This window comes from Rana temporaria, chromosome 1 (assembly GCF_905171775.1).
Source record: "Rana temporaria chromosome 1, aRanTem1.1, whole genome shotgun sequence".
NCBI lineage: Eukaryota > Metazoa > Chordata > Amphibia > Anura > Ranidae > Rana > Rana temporaria.
Window position 1 is genome coordinate 22,115,668 of NC_053489.1, and position 18,576 is coordinate 22,134,243.

The 18,576-nt window shown below is 43.8% G+C and overlaps 1 protein-coding gene across 1 annotated transcript in view; it reads left to right on the forward strand.

Moving 5' to 3' along the window:
* LOC120928362 (vomeronasal type-2 receptor 26-like) overlaps positions 1-18,576 on the forward strand; it is a 55,625-nt gene that overhangs the window by 18,118 nt on the left and 18,931 nt on the right. Inside the window, exon 3 of the mRNA XM_040339480.1 lies at positions 5,309-5,597. Within this exon, the coding sequence (XP_040195414.1) occupies positions 5,309-5,597 (289 nt within the window). The remainder of the gene's footprint in view (positions 1-5,308; positions 5,598-18,576) is intronic.

An 18,576-nucleotide genomic window follows, 5' to 3' on the forward strand; every position in this document is an offset into this window, starting at 1 on the left:
CAGTTATGGCTCAGGGGGTTTAGTACACGCCCCACACTATAAAAGGCCGCCTGGAAGTCGGCCTTGTGTAGTGTGTTGCGGTGGTTAAGAGTGGACAATAGAGAAACAGAGAGAGAGAGTGTCATTTTTTGCAGTTAGATAGAGCAGGCAGGCTAGTCGGTTAATGTTGCAGTGTGTAGAGGATATATATGCATCCCAGGTGTTGTGTATATATATATTTATACACTGTATTGAGTTTAGCTAGATCCGCTCTTCCTAATATACTGACAGGCAGGCAGGTGATTGTGCTAGCTGCAGTATTCTCACTTGGTGTACTGTCTGTGTCCTCTGCAGTGTGCACCTAAAGCTACGTGGTATGTACTGTCTGTGTCCTCTGCACATTGTGCACCTAAAGCTACGTAAAGCTAGATTTTTGGGCTGGAGCTACACGTTAAAAAAGTACCAGTTCAAAATTACAAACAGATTGTACTTAACAATCCTACAGTGCCTGTCTTGTTTTCACCCCCTGTATACTGCTGTTCAAAGTATATAGGGCCAAAGGGGCTGGTAATGACCTGGGGGGAGGGGGGGCGGGAAAAACCCATGCTATTTTTCTCAATGATTGTCATCCATATTTCAGGGACCAAACATTACATTAAAGTCACAAGCAGTTTTAAATGACTTTTTTCTTATAGTAATCTCATTTTTTGCAGGGACAGTTCTAAACACGTGCCACTACTTTAGACACCCAGCAGGTACGATATTTAAAGGAATTTTTCAAATATTTTTATTTTTCACTTTAAGCATCATTAAAATAACTGCTCCAGAAAAAACGACCGTTTTTAAAACTTTTTTTTCCATTGGTACATGTTCCCTGGGGCAAGACCCGGGTTCTCAAACCCGTTTAAAATAAGCACTTTTGAATTCGAATGGTTGAGTCCCATAGACTTCAATGGGGTTCTAAAAGTTTGCACAAACGTTCGGTCCGTTCGAAGGTTCTGGTGTGAACCAAACGGGGGGGGGGGGTGTTCGGCTCATCCCTACACATGATATGATAAGCCTGTCTCCTTCAGGATTTTGCTCCTGGGTGTTTTTTTTTATTATTTCTGTGTGGTTTTTACCCCATATAAACCTTATGCCGCGTACACACGATCGAAAATTCCGACAAGAAAACTGTGTTTTTTCCAACGGAATGTTGGCTCAAACTTGTGTTGCATACACACGGTCACACAAATGCTGTCGGAAATTCAGAATGTACAAGACGTACGATGAGCTGAGATCAATGAAGTTCAATAGGTAGTTCGGCTCTTCTGCTTGATTCTGAGCATGCATGTTTTTTGCTCGAACCTGCTCTCAATCTTTTGTTGGCGGAAATTCCGACAGCAAAAGTCCAATAGAGCATACACACGGTCGGACTTTTCTTGTCGGAATTTCCAATTGTGTGTACGTGGCATTACACACAATTAGTGACACGGACTGCTTGTGTTGGGTTTTTTACATGATACTGATGAGATTTTGCAGATTTGCACTACAGAACGTGTTCCATAGGAAACAATGTTAAATGGACTGTAGTGCAAATCTGAAAAATGCCATAGGTGTGAACCCAGCCTTACAGAAGGCTTAAAGCCTCGTACACAAGATAGGTTAACCAGAGGACAACGGTCTGAAGGACAGTTGTCTTAGGTTAACCGATGAAGCTGACTGATGGTCCGTCGCGCCTACACACCATAGGTTAAATAACCGATCGTGTCAGAATGTGGTGACGTAAAACACGACGTGCTGAAAAAAATGAAGTTCAATGCTTCCAAGCATGCGTCGACTTGATTCTGAGCATGCTTGGGTTTTTAACCGATGGTCGTGCCTACTAACGATCGGTTTTGACTTATCGGTTACCAATCCATTGGTTAATTTTAAAGCAAGTTGGCTTTTTTTAACCAATGGTTAAATAACCTATGGGGCCCACACACAATCCTTCTGGTTAACCTATCGTGTGTACGAGGCCTAAGTCTTGGAGAGCAGCCCTTGTCCCTGAAAAATGTTCTCTCTTAAAGTTAAGTATTTTTATCTTTCCAGTATGGGCCTGTTGTTTACAGCTAACATTAAATGAAATCATGTTATGGTCACTGATACCCATCTGATCATTTATACGAACATTAGTAATAAGCTCTGCATGGTTAGAGATTACCAGGTCCAGCAGAGCATCATTTCTTGTTGGGGCCTCTCAACTGTACCATAAAATTATTACCTTTCGTATCACTTGACCTTCTCTTTTAGATTAAAAGCTCTAATGAGCAATTTCTCCTGTATTGAATTGTATTGTAACAGTAACAGTACTGTCTGCAATGATTTATAAAGTGGTGTGCACAGTGCCGATCCTGACCTCCCTGGGGCCCTAAGCAAAATGACATGTCACAATAAAGTTGTAAAGCGGGGGGGAGTGTTCTGCTGTCGGTTTTGACGTCTTACATTAAAGTGAGAAGCGGGGGGTGCTGACTTCTTACCTCTTCTCCCATGCAGCCAGCGTGATGAGAAGCAGGGTTAGGGGCCGAAAATGACTTCTCACCAGGCGGGGCCTCTAGTAATTTGGGCGGCCCTCCGCAGCTTTGTGGGGCCCTAAGCGGCTTGCATAGTGAGCCTATAGGGTGGATCGTCCCTGGGTGTGCAAACTATTGACACTAAACACATTAAATCTTATATAATACCTTTAATATCAAAACTAGAAAGAGAATTGGTTTACCAAGAGGTTGTCCACTTTACCAAAATAGGTACTCATCGTTCGCTCACTATGTCAGGCGTTGTTACTGTAACCAAGACATATAATGGAAAAAATAAACCCGGTATAGAGCACCAGGAAGACGAGGGGTTACTGTTGGTAACAAATGGATCATGGAGTATAGTCTAAAAAAATGAATTTATTGGTATCAAAAAGACAGCTGCTTCCAAATCAATACTACAATGAGTACATGTGATGTGGCTACCAAACAAACATAAAAAAAAACATGACAACATAGACACACTAGGGAAAGGGACGTCTGGACGCCAATTGGCAATACACAGACTGGTAACAGGAATACTAATGCGCAAAACCAAAGGGTAATAATAACTAAAAAATCTAAATAAAAAGTAACAACAGTTCACACACTAATAACAAATGGCAAAAGGAGGGGATGTGGCACTTACTATGTCTCCATATATGAATAAAACACTAATAAAATAAATACAGGTATATATAAATAAATACATAAAATTCTGTGCAAAAAACTCTGTGCCCAATAATCCCGTGCAATGATAAGTGAATGTATAAATATTAATAAATAACGCAAACAATGGCAAATGAGTGCCCAATTTTTTTCCCTGCCAAAATAGTGCAAATAAACAAATACCTGTAAATAAATATACATCAAATGTGCAAACCAAGCAATAGTGCAACACAAAGTGCAATTCATGATTCCAAGTTTCCAAACACAGGGTTTTCTGCAAACAAGTCTTTGTGTGCCAAAAACAAATGTGTGAATGGTAATAATGAATTTCCAAGGAAAAAAAAGTGCAGAAAAAAATCCTCATGCAAAAAATTCCCTGTGCGGAGTAAATGTTCTATATCCAATATTGAGAAAACAATCCCATATAAAGTGCATGTAATCCAAGTGCAAGCGTTGAATCCACTTTCAACTGATGTTAAGTGCAAGTGCTTTTATCCAGTGCAGGTGCCCACATTTCCCCCAGCCTCTCACCTCATAAGGCTCATATATAAGCCTCTCTGGTAAATCCACACTGGCTAGAAACAAATCCCTGACAGATCGATCCTCTGCTCGTATAATCCATCCATGGTGTAGTAAGTTATATAAATAATTTTAATCGTGATACAGTAATACACTTACAATCTTGTAGTAAACAGACAGCGTAAAATGAAAGCTTCCGGTCTCGGCCACGACCGGAAGTGACGCCCTTTGAGAAAGTCACGTGGACAGTGACGCAACACGTCAGCAATACAGAGCCGTGGTGACATCCCTTCCGGTCGCGGCCAAGACCAGAAGCTTTTATTTTACGCTGTCTGTTTACTACAAAATGCTATGGGCTAGATTCACGTAGAATGGCGTAACTTTGTGCCGGCGTAACGTATCATATTTACGTTACGCCTCTGCAACTTTTACAGGCAAGTGCCATATTCTCAAAAAAAAGTTGCGGCGTCGTAGCGTAAATAGGCCGGCGTAAGCCCGCCTAATTCAAATTGTGAAGAGGTGGGCGTGTGTTATGTAAATCAGGCTTGACCCGACGTGATTGACGTTTTTCCCGAACGGCGCATGCGCCGTCCGTGGAATTTCCCAGTGTGCATTGCTCCAAAGTACGCCTCAAGGACGTATTGGTTTCGACGTGAACGTAAATGACGTCCAGCCCCTTTTACGGACGACTTACGCAAACGACGTAACTTTTTCAAATTTCGACATGGAACGACAGGCCATACTTAACATCGGTACGCTGCACTTACGCCACCATATAGCAGGGGTAACTATACTCCGGGAAAACGTAAACGTCGTAACTGTACTGCGTCGGCCGGGCGTACGTTCGTGAATTTGCGTATCTAGCTGATTTACATATTTCGACGCGTAAATCAGCGTACACGCCCTTAGTGGCCAGCGTAAATATGCAGTTACGATCCGACGGCATAAGAGACTTACGCCTGTCGGATCTAATAGATATCTATGTGTAACTGATTCTAAGAATCAGGCGCATAGATACGACTGGCCGGACGCAGAGATACGACGGCGTATCTGGAGATACACCGTCGTATCTCCTCTAAGAATCTGGCCCTATGTGTATATGCAAAACAACACAGTGAATGTCCAGTCACTCGTACGTACGTGTACACGATTCCCTCCGTGTACTGTAAGTTGGTCCCCGAGTAGCAAGTAGTGGGATCACCAGGTATCCACCGATTAAGGGGTAGGCGGAACCTCCATGTCCAACACACAACAAGGCACCTCTCGTCTCCTTCATTTGTTTGTTTCAGCCGGTTATCCTGATCACCACGAGGCTTGCATGGGTGGCATCACATGACGCTAGTGACATCAACGCGTTTCACTAAAGAAGTAGCGCAACTTTGTCTGTAGTAAGCTGTCTAAATTAGGCAACTTTGCAATAGTAACTGAATACCATTAGTATTTTACTGTTTGTATTAGATGTTGTTTGCAATTGCCTTTTAAATTTCAATCATTATTGTTCTTGGCAAAACAAGTTTGTGTTAGTTCTGATGGAACTGTGAGCTGTGGCAAAACTATAGTCTTAGAAGTGACCATTTTGTGTGGTTTGTATACCTCTCAATATTCTGCAGTGTTGACCCTGATGAGTACAAAAGCATCTTGGCAATGATCTTCGCAGTCAATGAAATTAACAAGGACCCTGATCTTCTGCCGAATGTTACCCTGGGCTATCATATATTTAGTACTTGTAACGATCCAAAGAAAACTTTGGGAAATGTCATAAAGATATTGTCTGGAGAAAAGGAAGCTCCTAACTATTACTGTAAGGGACATGGAGAAGTGGCCGGTTTTATTGGTGACAGTACTTTCCATTCAAGTCATGCAATGGCTCAGATACTTAGTCTGTATCGGTATACACAGGTAAGTGACCCAATTATTTTATATTATGTATGTGACATGAAGTGTTCAATAGATGCCTAAGAACAGTCTGGGTGTATTTTTTGTAGCTTTATTTATCTATAAAGAGAACAAATCAAAATGATAGAAATTGCTACATGTTTTTTGGGAAAAAAAAAAGGAAAGAAAATGAAAGTTTATTTTTGTACACACAAGTTGTCAATTAATAACATATTTCTAACACACATTATATGCATACTTAGAATTACATCCCACAACACATTCCTCTACTTCTCCCAAGTATGGGGATACTGCATGTGTGAGACTTTTGCACAGGCTAGTCACATAGAGAGACCCAAAATCCAAGGAGCACCTTCAGGCTTTCTAGAGGGAAATATTACATCTATACATTTCCTGACTGCCTAGCACTTTTTTTTGGAGGGCCTGAAGCACCAGGACAGTTAAAAAACACACACAATAACTACATATTGGAAAACAAACAACCCTAACTACATTGGGCCAGATTCACAAAAGGGATACGACGGCGTATCTCCTGATACGTCGTCATATCTCTGTTTCTATCAATGCGACTGATTCATAGAATCAGTTACGCATAGATACCCTTAAGATCCGACAGGTGTAATTGTTTTACACTGTCGGATCTTAGGATGCAGTACCGCGGCCGCCGCTGGGGGGAGTTTGCGTCGTAAACCAGCGTCGGGTATGCAAATTAGGAGTTACTGCGATCCATGACGGATTTTCGCGTTCGCTCTGTCGCCGCTAGTCTAGTTTCCCATCGCAAAGTTAGTAGTCGTTTTGGGTGCCCTATCTTTAGTCAGCAATCGTATTGCTGTCTAAAGTATGGCCGCCGTTCCCGCGTCAAAATTTAAAATTTAACGTCGTTTGCGTAACACGTCCGGGAATAAGCAAGTACGCTACTCGCGTCGCCGTTCGAAAAAATGACGTCACGGCGCGCAAAGCACGACGGGAATTGCGAAACTAAGCCTGCGCAGTAGGTCCGGCGCGGGAGCGCGCCTAATTTAAATGCCACACGCCCATTTGAATTGGCCCGCCTTGCGCCGGCGTAGTTTTCATCGCAAGTGCTTTGTGAATCAGGCACTTGCGATGAAAACTTGCGGCGGTGTAACGTATCTAGGATACGTTACGCCGCCGCAATTCTACGTGAATCTGGCCCATAGCTCCCAACTGTCCCTGATTTCGAGGGACTGTCCCTGATTTGTAGCAATGTCCCTTTGTCCCTCATTCCTCCTCATTTGTCCCTCATTTTGGTCTGATCTAAATATTTGTATATAAAATGCACTTTTTATCTTTAAAAAAGTGTTTTACAGCACTAAACCTTTCATCTGATCTCTAAATTGCTGCATTTGTAAATTTCAAAAGCAAATATAATGGAAAAGTAGTGGTAAAAAAGCACTTGTGGGTCTAACCAATCTTGTTTTTTGTACAATTCTCCTTTAAGGGGGCGTGGCTGGGGTGTGTGTCCTGTGTCTGCATACCTTTGCTGATAGGTGTCCCTCATTCCCATCTCAAAAAGTTGGGAGATATGCTAACTATCTTCTAAGAGCCATAGTGAGTCTTTTGGAAATGTAATTTTGGCGCACATATTTGGAAAATACAAAGTTGAATACACAAAGTTGGCAATTAAAGTGGTTGTAAACCCTTGAAAACATAAAAAAAACACCTGCAAGACAAAGCCATAATGAGCTAGTATGACTAGCATACTAGCTCATTGTGCATTACTTACCTTAGAATCAAAGCCCCCTAAGCCGTCCTCGTCTCCCCCTCCGGCCGCAGACATCTCTTCACAGATACCCGGAAGGTCACTTCTGGGTATCGCCGCTCCGGCGCTGTGATTGGCCGTAACGGCGATGACGTCACTCCCGCGCATTCTCACGGGAGCCGTCAAATACGGCATTGCCGGTTTTATGAATGGGGATTTTACTGCACCTGCGCCGTGTATACTTATTGCCAAATATCTCCTAAATCGTGTAGGTTTAGGGGATATTGCAAACACCTACAGGTAAGCCTTAATCTAGGCTTACCTGTAGGTGTAACTTCCAGGTGGGGGTTTACAACCACTTTAAAAAGGTCTTTCTAAAACATATCATAGGCAATCTTACAATTACACCCATTAACACATTTTCTCTGATACCACATGTGTGAGACCTTTTCACAACTTAGCCAGATATTGGGGACCAAAATCCATGTTAAAGTTAACGAACATTCAACGGAAATTTGCATTCAATCCAATGGCAGTCATCGACTCATTATGCTCATTATGGGGGGCTCCCACCATCCCGTTGCTGTGCTGACTTCATCCTGGGGCTGTGCCCCTGCTGTGCTCATTATGAGGGGCTCCCACCAATCCCGGTGCTGTGCTGACTTCCTCCTGGGGCTGTGCCCCTGCTGTGCTCATTATGAGGGGCTCCCACCAATCCCGGTGCTGTGCTGACTTCCTCCTGGGGATGTGCCCCTGCTGTGCTCATTATGAGGGCTCCCACCATTCCTGTGCTGTGCTGATTTTCTGGGTTTGCTTATTTATCATAACGAATGTTCGTAATTGTTACGAAACGTTAATGAACATTCGACCCGTTGTGTAAGAAATTTGGATCCGAAATTCGTCAACAAAATGTTGTATTTCATGAAATTCGGAAGCATAGCAATTCAGATTTCAGATGCTTGCGAATGTACGAATTTTTGGAAATTCGTGCGAATTTTCGATTCGTACGAAAAAAAAACACACATGTCTTATTTTTATATAGTGACCAGATGAGGAGTGGTTAACCTATGTTTATACGGAGGATTCCAACCAGGGGTCAAGTCCTGGGGAAAAAAGTGTGGGAACTCCCACCCAAGATCCACTCCCCCACAAAGTTCTTTCTAAATCCTGCGATAACTCGCGGCAGACCTCCGCAATGTCTCCTGGGAACAATGACAAAAGCTTCCAGGAGACATTGCGGCATCGAGGAAGTAACAGAATACCCACACACTACCTGATGAATCCATATACAGGAAGCGGCCAGTAACATAAAGGATTACTAAGGTTCGCCTGCCCCTGACAGTGACTTGAGCTGGGCATCGCCGCTTAGTGAAGGATTGGCTCGGGCGGCTCTACTGCTCTCAGCTGCTCTAGTCCTGCAAAGGGAACTGAGTTCCTGCTGTGAAAAAAGTGCAGGAACTCCGTTCCCACGCGTTCCCGCAGGACTTGAGCCCTGATTCCAACCTGTCTTGTGAACTTGTTTTCTATGAGCAGATAGATACCTCTGCATAAGAGCAGGCGTTTTAATGGAGATAAATACATAGCCATAGATTACCCTATGCTTGTTCAAGTGGTTTCCACCACTCCTTTGAGCCAGAACTGCACAGTCAATCATGGAACAGTAGTCCTTGTAACTGCTATCATTGGAACTGTTATTCATGAAGGTGACATAATACCCAATTTTACAAAAATAGTTTTTGATCAGTTTGTGGATGTTCATTACTTGTAGCAATAGTTTTGTAGCGCCCTGATCCAAATGATTGGGATCACTGTTCTGGCTATGGTTGTGCTTGATAGAAGTTTTCCCTTGTTGCCTGTAGGTGGCGTTACCATCTCAGGCCCATGTCGGAACACAGGCTAATCATGGTGTGTTAGGTGACCCCTTCTCTGCAGCACCCCAGTGGGGTTGGTGCCCCGCTGTGCAGGCTGGGAAGGGATACTTAAGCGGCAGACGCCTTTTTTCGGGGTCCTTTGCCTCGTGGCCCTCCTGGTGCGAGGTGTGTGTGTGTGTTCCCGGCCCTGAGACGACGTTGGTCTGAGGCTGCATCTCTGTTGAGTAGGCCCAGTTATGCTGGCTGGGCCTATGATTCTGAGAGGGGAACCCAAGCTGTTCGTCCAAGTGGAGGAGGCTGCTTAATGAAGGAGACCGGGGGAGGACCTGCCCTGGAGGAGACCAAGCAAAGCAAACTAATGTCTCGGGATAGGCCTGGTGACTTTGTTAACAAGGGAACCACTACTCCTTTCGTCTTATGCCCTGTACACACGATCGGATATCTGATGGAATCTAATCGGATGGATTTTTTCGTCGAATATCCGATGAAGCTGACTTTCATCAGTCTTGCCTACACACCATCAGTCAAAAATCCGACCGTGTCCAACGCGGTGACGTAAAACACTACAACGTGCTGAGAAAAATGAAGTTCAATGCTTCCGAGCATGCGTTGACTTGATTCTGAGCATGCGTGGATTTTTGACCGATGGAGTTCCACACAGACGATCGTTTTTTTATCCATAGGAAAATTTTAAAACATGTTCTATTTTTTTACACCGATGGAAAACAAACCATCATCATCAGACAAACCGATCGAATGTACAGGGCTTTACAGTCTGCCGGGTCGGCTTAAAGTCAAGCCTGTGTATAAACGTGGCTCCAAATTCCACAGTTCCAAATGATTGGGATCACTGTTCTGGCTATGGTTGTGCTTGATAGAAGTTTTCCCTTGTTGCCTGTAGGTGGCGTTACCATCTCAGGCCCATGTCGGAACACAGGCTAATCATGGTGTGTTAGGTGACCCCTTCTCTGCAGCACCCCAGTGGGGTTGGTGCCCCGCTGTGCAGGCTGGGAAGGGATACTTAAGCGGCAGACGCCTTTTTTCGGGGTCCTTTGCCTCGTGGCCCTCCTGGTGCCCTGGTGCCCTGGAGGAGACCAAGCAAAGCAAACTAATGTCTCGGGATAGGCCTGGTGACTTTGTTAACAAGGGAACCACTACTCCTTTCGTCTTATGCCCTGTACACACGATCGGATATCTGATGGAATCTAATCGGATGGATTTTTTCGTCGAATATCCGATGAAGCTGACTTTCATCAGTCTTGCCTACACACCATCAGTCAAAAATCCGACCGTGTCCAACGCGGTGACGTAAAACACTACAACGTGCTGAGAAAAATGAAGTTCAATGCTTCCGAGCATGCGTTGACTTGATTCTGAGCATGCGTGGATTTTTGACCGATGGAGTTCCACACAGACGAACATTTTTTTCTATCGTTTTTTTATCCATAGGAAAATTTTAAAACATGTTCTATTTTTTTACACCGATGGAAAACAAACCATCATCATCAGACAAACCGATCGAATGTACAGGGCTTTACAGTCTACCGGGTCAGCTTAAAGTCAATAACAACAAAAACCTGGGGAATGCCCAGGGAAAAACCAAGCCTACTTACCGACCAACTTGCAGAAAACCAATTAACCTGTCTACAGTATGTGTTAAAAACAGGGGTTCAGTCTGCACGCATTTGCAAACGCATGCGTGAGCCACAGAGCCGCGCCAAGGCACCCTGTAATATCTGTGGTCCTAACACTAAACAATGAGCGTCCCCACAGTGGAGGCACATGCATTTTAATGGATAGACAGGGGCAGGTGAACTGAAGGGAAGCCACCCCTCCTTTAAAGGTACAAGAGCACACCAAAAACATTGGCTTAAAGTCAAGCCTGTGTATAAACGTGGCTCCAAATTCCACAGTGACGCAATCGTTTTTCCAGGGACACCACGCCAGATAGATGACAAACGGCTTCCACTGGTAATAAAAAAAAAAAAGAGAGGTCTCCATGGTGTAGTATTTAAAAATAATTTATTTCAACAACGTACCAACTTACAGTTAAAATAACGGAAGTGACAACACCCATCTCCTCCTAAGATTTTATTTCTAATAAAAATTTATTGGTATTGCACTAGATCTATGAACTTCATCTCTTTCACTTTTGTTTTATGGCCTGCATGCATTCCTTGTGTCGTATGTAAGAGAGCTGTAGGATCATTATTACAATTGAGGATGATTACATGGACATTACATTGGTCTGGATACATTGCATGTTCTATGTAACCAAATAAGACGCCGTATATATCAGGGTAGTATTTTTGTATCATAGCAACCCCAGAGTCAAAGGTGTAAATAGAACCTTCAGGGCCCCCGCACCAGAAAACATGACCTACCCCATTCCATCCAAGCCCTGGGATTTCTGTACTGGGAGAGAGTCCATGCACATCCTTACAGAACCCTTCCTCCTGTGTGCCTCCCTGGGAATGCTCGTCCAGCGACCTCTGTGCCTACTGTGTCCTTCGGACATAGCTTATCACAGCTCACGGTGAAGGTACACTCATTGCAGCCCTTTGCCAAGTGATCAGCTGATCACATGTAAACAGACTTGCCAATTATTGGCAGTCCTTTTCTCCCTCACTGTGTCTGTGGGAGGAGAGGAAAGCCGTTAACCAGCAAGGCCCTGAGTATCAGTGCAGCCCCATTAGTGCCCATCAGTGCAGCCTATCAGTGTTTTCTATCAGTGCCACTAGGGATGAGCCCGATGTTTGAGTCAAACGTAAGTTGTTTGTTTTCCTCTGTCCGTCTGCACTGTGATCGAAGATGAATAAACATTGCGGGACAGTTTAAATTTTTTATTTTTCAATAAAGGACGTGTTCCAAATTGTCTACTGTAATTTTTTTTAATTTTTACACCTTTGACACAACATGTTGAGGGCATGTGGCCTGATATGGTTCCGGAGGGGTGAGCGATCTCTCACCCCCCCCCCCCATTTTCCTGCGGGCTTCCAGGTTGGGTGCTCAGATTAGGGTCTGTTGTGGATTTCGGGGGCACCCCTACGCCATTTTTTTTTTCATTTTGGTGCAGAGTTCCCATTAAAATTCATACCAGACCTGATGTGCCTGGTATAGATTTTGGGGGGGGACCTACATGCATTTTTTTTGTGCAGGGTCTTGATTTTGGACTTGAGTGCCTGGTCTGGATTTTGGGGGGACTCCTACTCAATTTTGTTTTATAAAAATTGGCGCAGGATCCCCTTAAAGCCCTGTACACACGATCCGATGAAACCGGTCTGATGGACCGTTTTCATCGGTTAACCGATGAAGCTGACTGATGGTCAGTCGTGCCTACACACCATCGGGTAAAAAAACATTAGTTTCAGAACGTGGTGATGTAAAACACAATGACGTGCTGAAAAAAACGAAGTTCAATGCTTCCAAGCATGCGTCGACTTGATTCTGAGCATGCATGGATTTTTAACCGATGGTTGTGCCTACTAACGATCATTTTTTTCTATCGGTTATGAATCCATCGGTTAAATTTAAAACAAGTTGGCTTTTTTTTAACCGATGGATAAATAACCGATGGTGCCCACACACGAACGGTTTGGACCATCAGACCGTTCTCATCGGTTTAACCGATCGTGTGTACGCGGCCGAAAATTCATACCAGACCCAAAGGTCCTGGTAATGGACGGGAGGGGGGACCTATGACGTTTTCTTTAATGATTTTTATCTATATTACCAGGATTCAACAATACGTTACAGCCGCAAGCAGTTTTACATAACTTTTTTTCCTTTAGAAATTATGGGAAAAATGTGCTACTTTACAGGCATATTAAGGACACCCTCCAGGCATGGTGTTTAAAGGAATATTTTATTTTTATTGTTTTATTGTTTCACTTTAAACACTGCTCCTAAAATGTCCTCTGGGGCAGGACCCAGGTCCCCATGCCCCATTTTTCAAGGATTTTTATCTATATTGCCTAGGATCCGACAATTAATAACAGCCACAAGAAGTTTTAAATTAGTTTTTTTTCCCTGTAGAAATTTAATTTTGCTGTGGTATTGTTCTAAACATGGGAAAGATGCACTACTTTACAGGCATACTGTAGACACCCCCAGACACGGTATTTAAATGAATATTTAATTTTCATTTTTCACTTTAAGCATTATTAATATCACTGCTCCAGAAAAAAAAAACTGACGTTTTTAAAACTTTTTTTGCATTGATACATGTCCCTTGGGGCAGGACCCGGGTCCCCAAACACTTTTTATGGCAATAACTTGCATATAAGCCTTTAAAATGAGCAATTTTGATTTTAAATGTTTGTGTCCCACAGACTTTAATAGTGTTTGCTTGTTCATACACATTTTTTGCCTGTTTTCATGTGCGGGTGTAAAATGAATCGGGGAGGTGTTCTGCTCATCCCTAAGTGCCACCTATCAGTGCTCATCAGTGCCACCTATTGGTGTTGACTATCAGTACCACCTATTAGTGCTCATCAATTCAACCTATCAGTGCCCATCAGTGCCACTTATCAGTGTCACATATGAGTGCTCATCAATGCTGCCTACCAATGCCCATCAGTGCCACATATGTGTGCTCATAAATGCTGCCTATCAATGCCCATCAGTGCCCATTAGGCCGCGTACACACGGTCGATCCAAACCAATGAGAATGGTCCGACGGACCGTTTTCATTGGTTCACCGCTGAAGTGGCCTGATGGTCTGATGTGCGTACACACCATCGTTCCAAAAACCGATCAGGTCAGACGTAAAACACACGACATGCTGAAAAAAATTAAGTTCAATGCTTCCAAGCATGCGTCGTCTTGATTCTGAGCATGCGCGGGTTTTGAACCGATGCTTTTGTGTACTAACCATCGGTTTGGACCTGTAATAAAATAATATTGCGCAAACCACTAGGTGTCGTGAGTCAGGCTGCCAACATGCCAAAGTGGATACTAGGTGAAAATGTTGTGAAAAAATGTAGCGCCAAAAATGAATGAATAAACCGTTAAAAGAATATAAATAAAGTGAACCTGATAGTCAAATGATCGGCATCACCGACTACTCTAGTCACAAAGTTTGTGAACCTGTGAGGTAAATACAACCACATATACCAGAAATGACTCAGATATAGGTCTGTATGGTAGTGCCAAAAGATTAGTGTCAATATATAAAATACTACAATCAAAAGTGATATCTATATGAGTTCGAAGCACCTGTTCCTTCTCAAACAATCACTGAGAAAAAATGAATGAATAGTGTACAAACTAAAATATATGAACTAAACGTGATAGTATGTTTCAAAGAAAAAGTGAGTACACCTTAAATATACAAATGACTGAATAAGTCAGTGAGCATGACACCATAACAGTGTTTAAGGAAAAAGTCTTTTGAAAGCACACATATGATCTTCAATTGTTGAAGTGGAGCCAGAATCTTCAAAACACATAACACTCTTCACACATGGGCATTCATAAAAGGGTAGGTACTCTTACCAGAAAAGGTGGACCCTCAACCTCACCATACGGTGGGAGGGTCGTTAGAGCTTGTACAGACTAGCGTCTGAATCTGGGAGTCTCCCCTTCAGATGGTCAGAACCAAAGATAGCCTCAGGTGGTCTCGATTATCCAAGATAGAGTGTTGTGGCAGGAATCAGCTCATCAGATATGCTCCAAACATCCCAATTGTTATGCAAAGGAAAAACATATAGAGGTGCTCCTCATAGTGTAAAAAGGTTTTTTATTGCACTCACATGGCAAATTTCAAAAGTAAAAATAGTGAAAAGGCTTGCAAAGCCACACTGAAGGTAAAAAGCAAACAACAAGCTAAAAAAATCAGGATAAAAAACCACAGCAAGCTGAGAAAATAGCAGCAGATACTCCCACCTTGGATAAGTATGGGAGAGTTTCCAATAAGTCAATAAGTCAGCAGTGGAGTTACAATAAAACTATCACCCTACCGGTTTCGTCTCTATAGGACTTCAACAGTGGCGGCTGGTGAAGTTTTTGGATGGGGGGGCGCAAGACTCCGCCCCTCCACGTTGGTCCCTCCCACTTCTAATAAGCCACACCCCTTATAGAATCCACCGACTCCGTCCCCTGTATTCCACTTGCTTCCACTCATAGTGTCAGGAGTATACAGCTCAGCGTCACAGGACAGAGTATATAGCCCCAGCATCACAAATCATGGTATATAGCGCAGCCTTACAGATCGGCGCAAACAAACTAAAAAATTACACTGTTAGTAATGAAGGACTCTAAATAGGCAGGAGATTACCAAGACTGCGGACATACTGCATTAGATTACCAGAGACTGCGGACATACTGCATTAGATTACCAGAGACTGCGGACATACTGCAGGAGATTACCAGAGACTGCGACATACTGCAGGAGATTACCAGAGACTGCGACATACTGCATTAGATTACCAGAAACTGCAGACATACTGCAGGAGATTACCAGGGACTGTGGATATACTGCACAAGATTACCAGAGACTGCGGACATACTGCACAAGATTACCAGATACTGCGGATATACTGCACAAGATTACCAGAGACTGCGGACATACTGCACAAGATTACCAGAGACTGCGGATATACTGCACTAGATTACCAGAGACTGCAGAGATACTGCACAATATTACCAGAGACTGCGGACATACTGCATTAGATTACCAGAGACTGCGGAGATAATGCACAAGATTACCAGAGACTGCGAACATACTGCACTAGATTACCAGAGACTGCAGAGATACTGCACAATATTACCAGAGACTGCGGACATACTGCATTAGATTACCAGAGACTGCGGACATACTGCATTAGATTACCAGATACTGCGGACATACTGCAGGAGATTACCAGAGACTGTAGACATACTGCATTAGAGAACCCATAATTCTGTGAATTGTGGCCCTAATGAAAGACTTTGTGTAGGGGGTGAAGGTTGGTATTTTACATGTAAAATACATTTTGTAAATAAGTGGGCATGGGGGGGGGGACTGAAGGCTGCTATTTTGGCAGAAATGTAAATAAAATCCGGTAAATAAGCGTGGGGGGTTGGGGGGGTGGGTGGAGATGGCCGCTATTTTGGCAGAAATGTACATTTAAAATAAATGACATTTGGTTAATAAGCGCGGGGGGGGGTTTGGGGGGATGGTAGTGATGGCTATAATTTTGGCAGAAATGAACATTTAAAATAAATAACATTTGGTTAATAAGCGCGGGGGGCGGGGGGGGTTCGGGGGGGTGGTAGTGATGGCTATAATTTTGGCAGAAATGTACATTTAAAATAAATGACATTTGGTTAATAAGGGGGGGGGGAGGGGGATGGTAGTGACGGCTATAATTTTGGAAGACATGTACATTTAAAATAAAAGACATTTAGTTAATAAGGGGGGGGGGGTAGGTGGGGGAGGGGGTGACAGACGCTATTTCAGCAGCATATAGGATTAGTGAGCAGAGGAAAAGAGAGGAATGTACTGAAGAACACAGAGGCAATAACGAGGAGGAGAAGCAGAGGGGAATGTACATGTTACATGCTCCTCTGCTCATTAATCGTATGTGCTGCCGAAATAGCATCCGTCACCCCCCCCCCCCCCCGACTGTCTTTTACTGTAAAAGACATTTAGTTAATTAGTAATAAGGGGGGGGGGTGACGGATGCTATTTCGGCAGCACATACGATTAATGAGCAGAGGAGCATGTAACATGTACATTCCCCTCTGCTTCTCCTCCTCGTTATTGCCTGTTTGTTTCTCAGTACATTCCTCTCTGCTCCTCTGCTCACTAATCCTATATGCTGCGGAAATAGCGTCCATCACCCCCCTCACCCCCCCCCCCCGCTTATTAACTAAATGTCTTTTACTGTAAAAGACATTTAGTTAATAAGCGGGGGGGGGGGGGTGAGGGGGGTGATGGACGCTATTTCCGCAGCATATAGGATTAGTGAGCAGAGGAGCAGAGAGGAATGTACTGAGAAACAAACAGGCAATAACGAGGACGGGGGGGGGGGCAGGGGGATCGTGGCACTGGCAGCTACTTTTTCGGGACTCAGTAATGTAATTAGTCCCGAGGGGGGAGTAAAGTTAAGAGGTGGAGGGGGATGCTGCTGCATACCTTAATGTCCCGGGAGTCGGGACCACACGGGCGCTGAGCTGCAGAGTGTGCCGACGTCACTTCCTGTACCTCGAGTGACGTCGGACTTGGATCAATAGCGCGTGCACCCGCTCGGCCATAATAATAAAGTCCATCGCGCCGAAAATTGTGGCGCGATGGAGAACGCCACAAAGGCATTTTTTGCCTTCCAATGTAGCGCCTCGCCTGCAATCTTGTGATTGCACAGACGTGGCGCTACCGCACTTTACTGTGCCCGGCGCCCGGCGCCGGGCACGGTGCACATAAGGACCATATTTTTTTTTCGTTTTTTTCTTAAAGGGACATGTTTAAAAAAAAAAAAAAAAACTTTTTTTTTTTTTTTTTTTTATAATTTTTTTTTCTTTTACTGACTGGGGGAGGGGGGGCGGCGCCCGGGCGCCCTCTATGGACGGGCCGCCACTGGACTTCAACTGGGGTTCTGACAGTCTATCAACTCCACTGCCATAAATACCTGTTTAACCAGATCCGTGACCGCCAACACCTGGTCCTCCTCGTTGCGATGGCGTGCGTTCCATACACATTAACAAATCCTCATTGTGCGTTGCAGAGACCGGAAGTGGTCATAGGCAAACGCTGATAGGACTAAGGGGATGTCTATCACTGTCCTGCAAGCGGATAGGAAGACGTTCCTATCTGGATTAACCAATAGGTATCAGTATACGCAAAGCGCAATGACGTCAGAACGTCAGCGCTGCGTTCCAGGATCATTCACAGACTATGTGGGTTTCCAGGTCTCTCCCCTCTCCACCAATAGAAATGGTACGGAGCTGGAGGTGTGTCAAAACCGTCAGCAGCACTCATCAGCTTTCCCATGCTAAGAGAAGCGTTAAGCATGTCAGCGCTGCGCTTCAATATGCGTTCCAGGGAGTTATTTTTCAAACAGTGTAACCTGTAGAAAATGTATTGAATCATTCGTGTGCTAACGGAGGACATTCATTCCATAGGGGGGAAAAAAGGCAGATCATTCCAGGTCATCCTCACAGGCTAAAAGGTGAAATAAGTCCATAAATCAAAATTTGAATAAGTATAGCGCCATAGGGGTTGGAATTGGCTGACACGGAGATGGATCAAACACAACATCTAGTAATCTTATCCATACATAAACATCTATAAACAAAGAAAATATACATGTACAAATTGGTAAAGTAGTCCAAAAAGATGAATAAATATATTGGAACTACATGTAATGTATATGCATCAAATGTAAGGACAAAACATCAGTAAAAAAGGTAT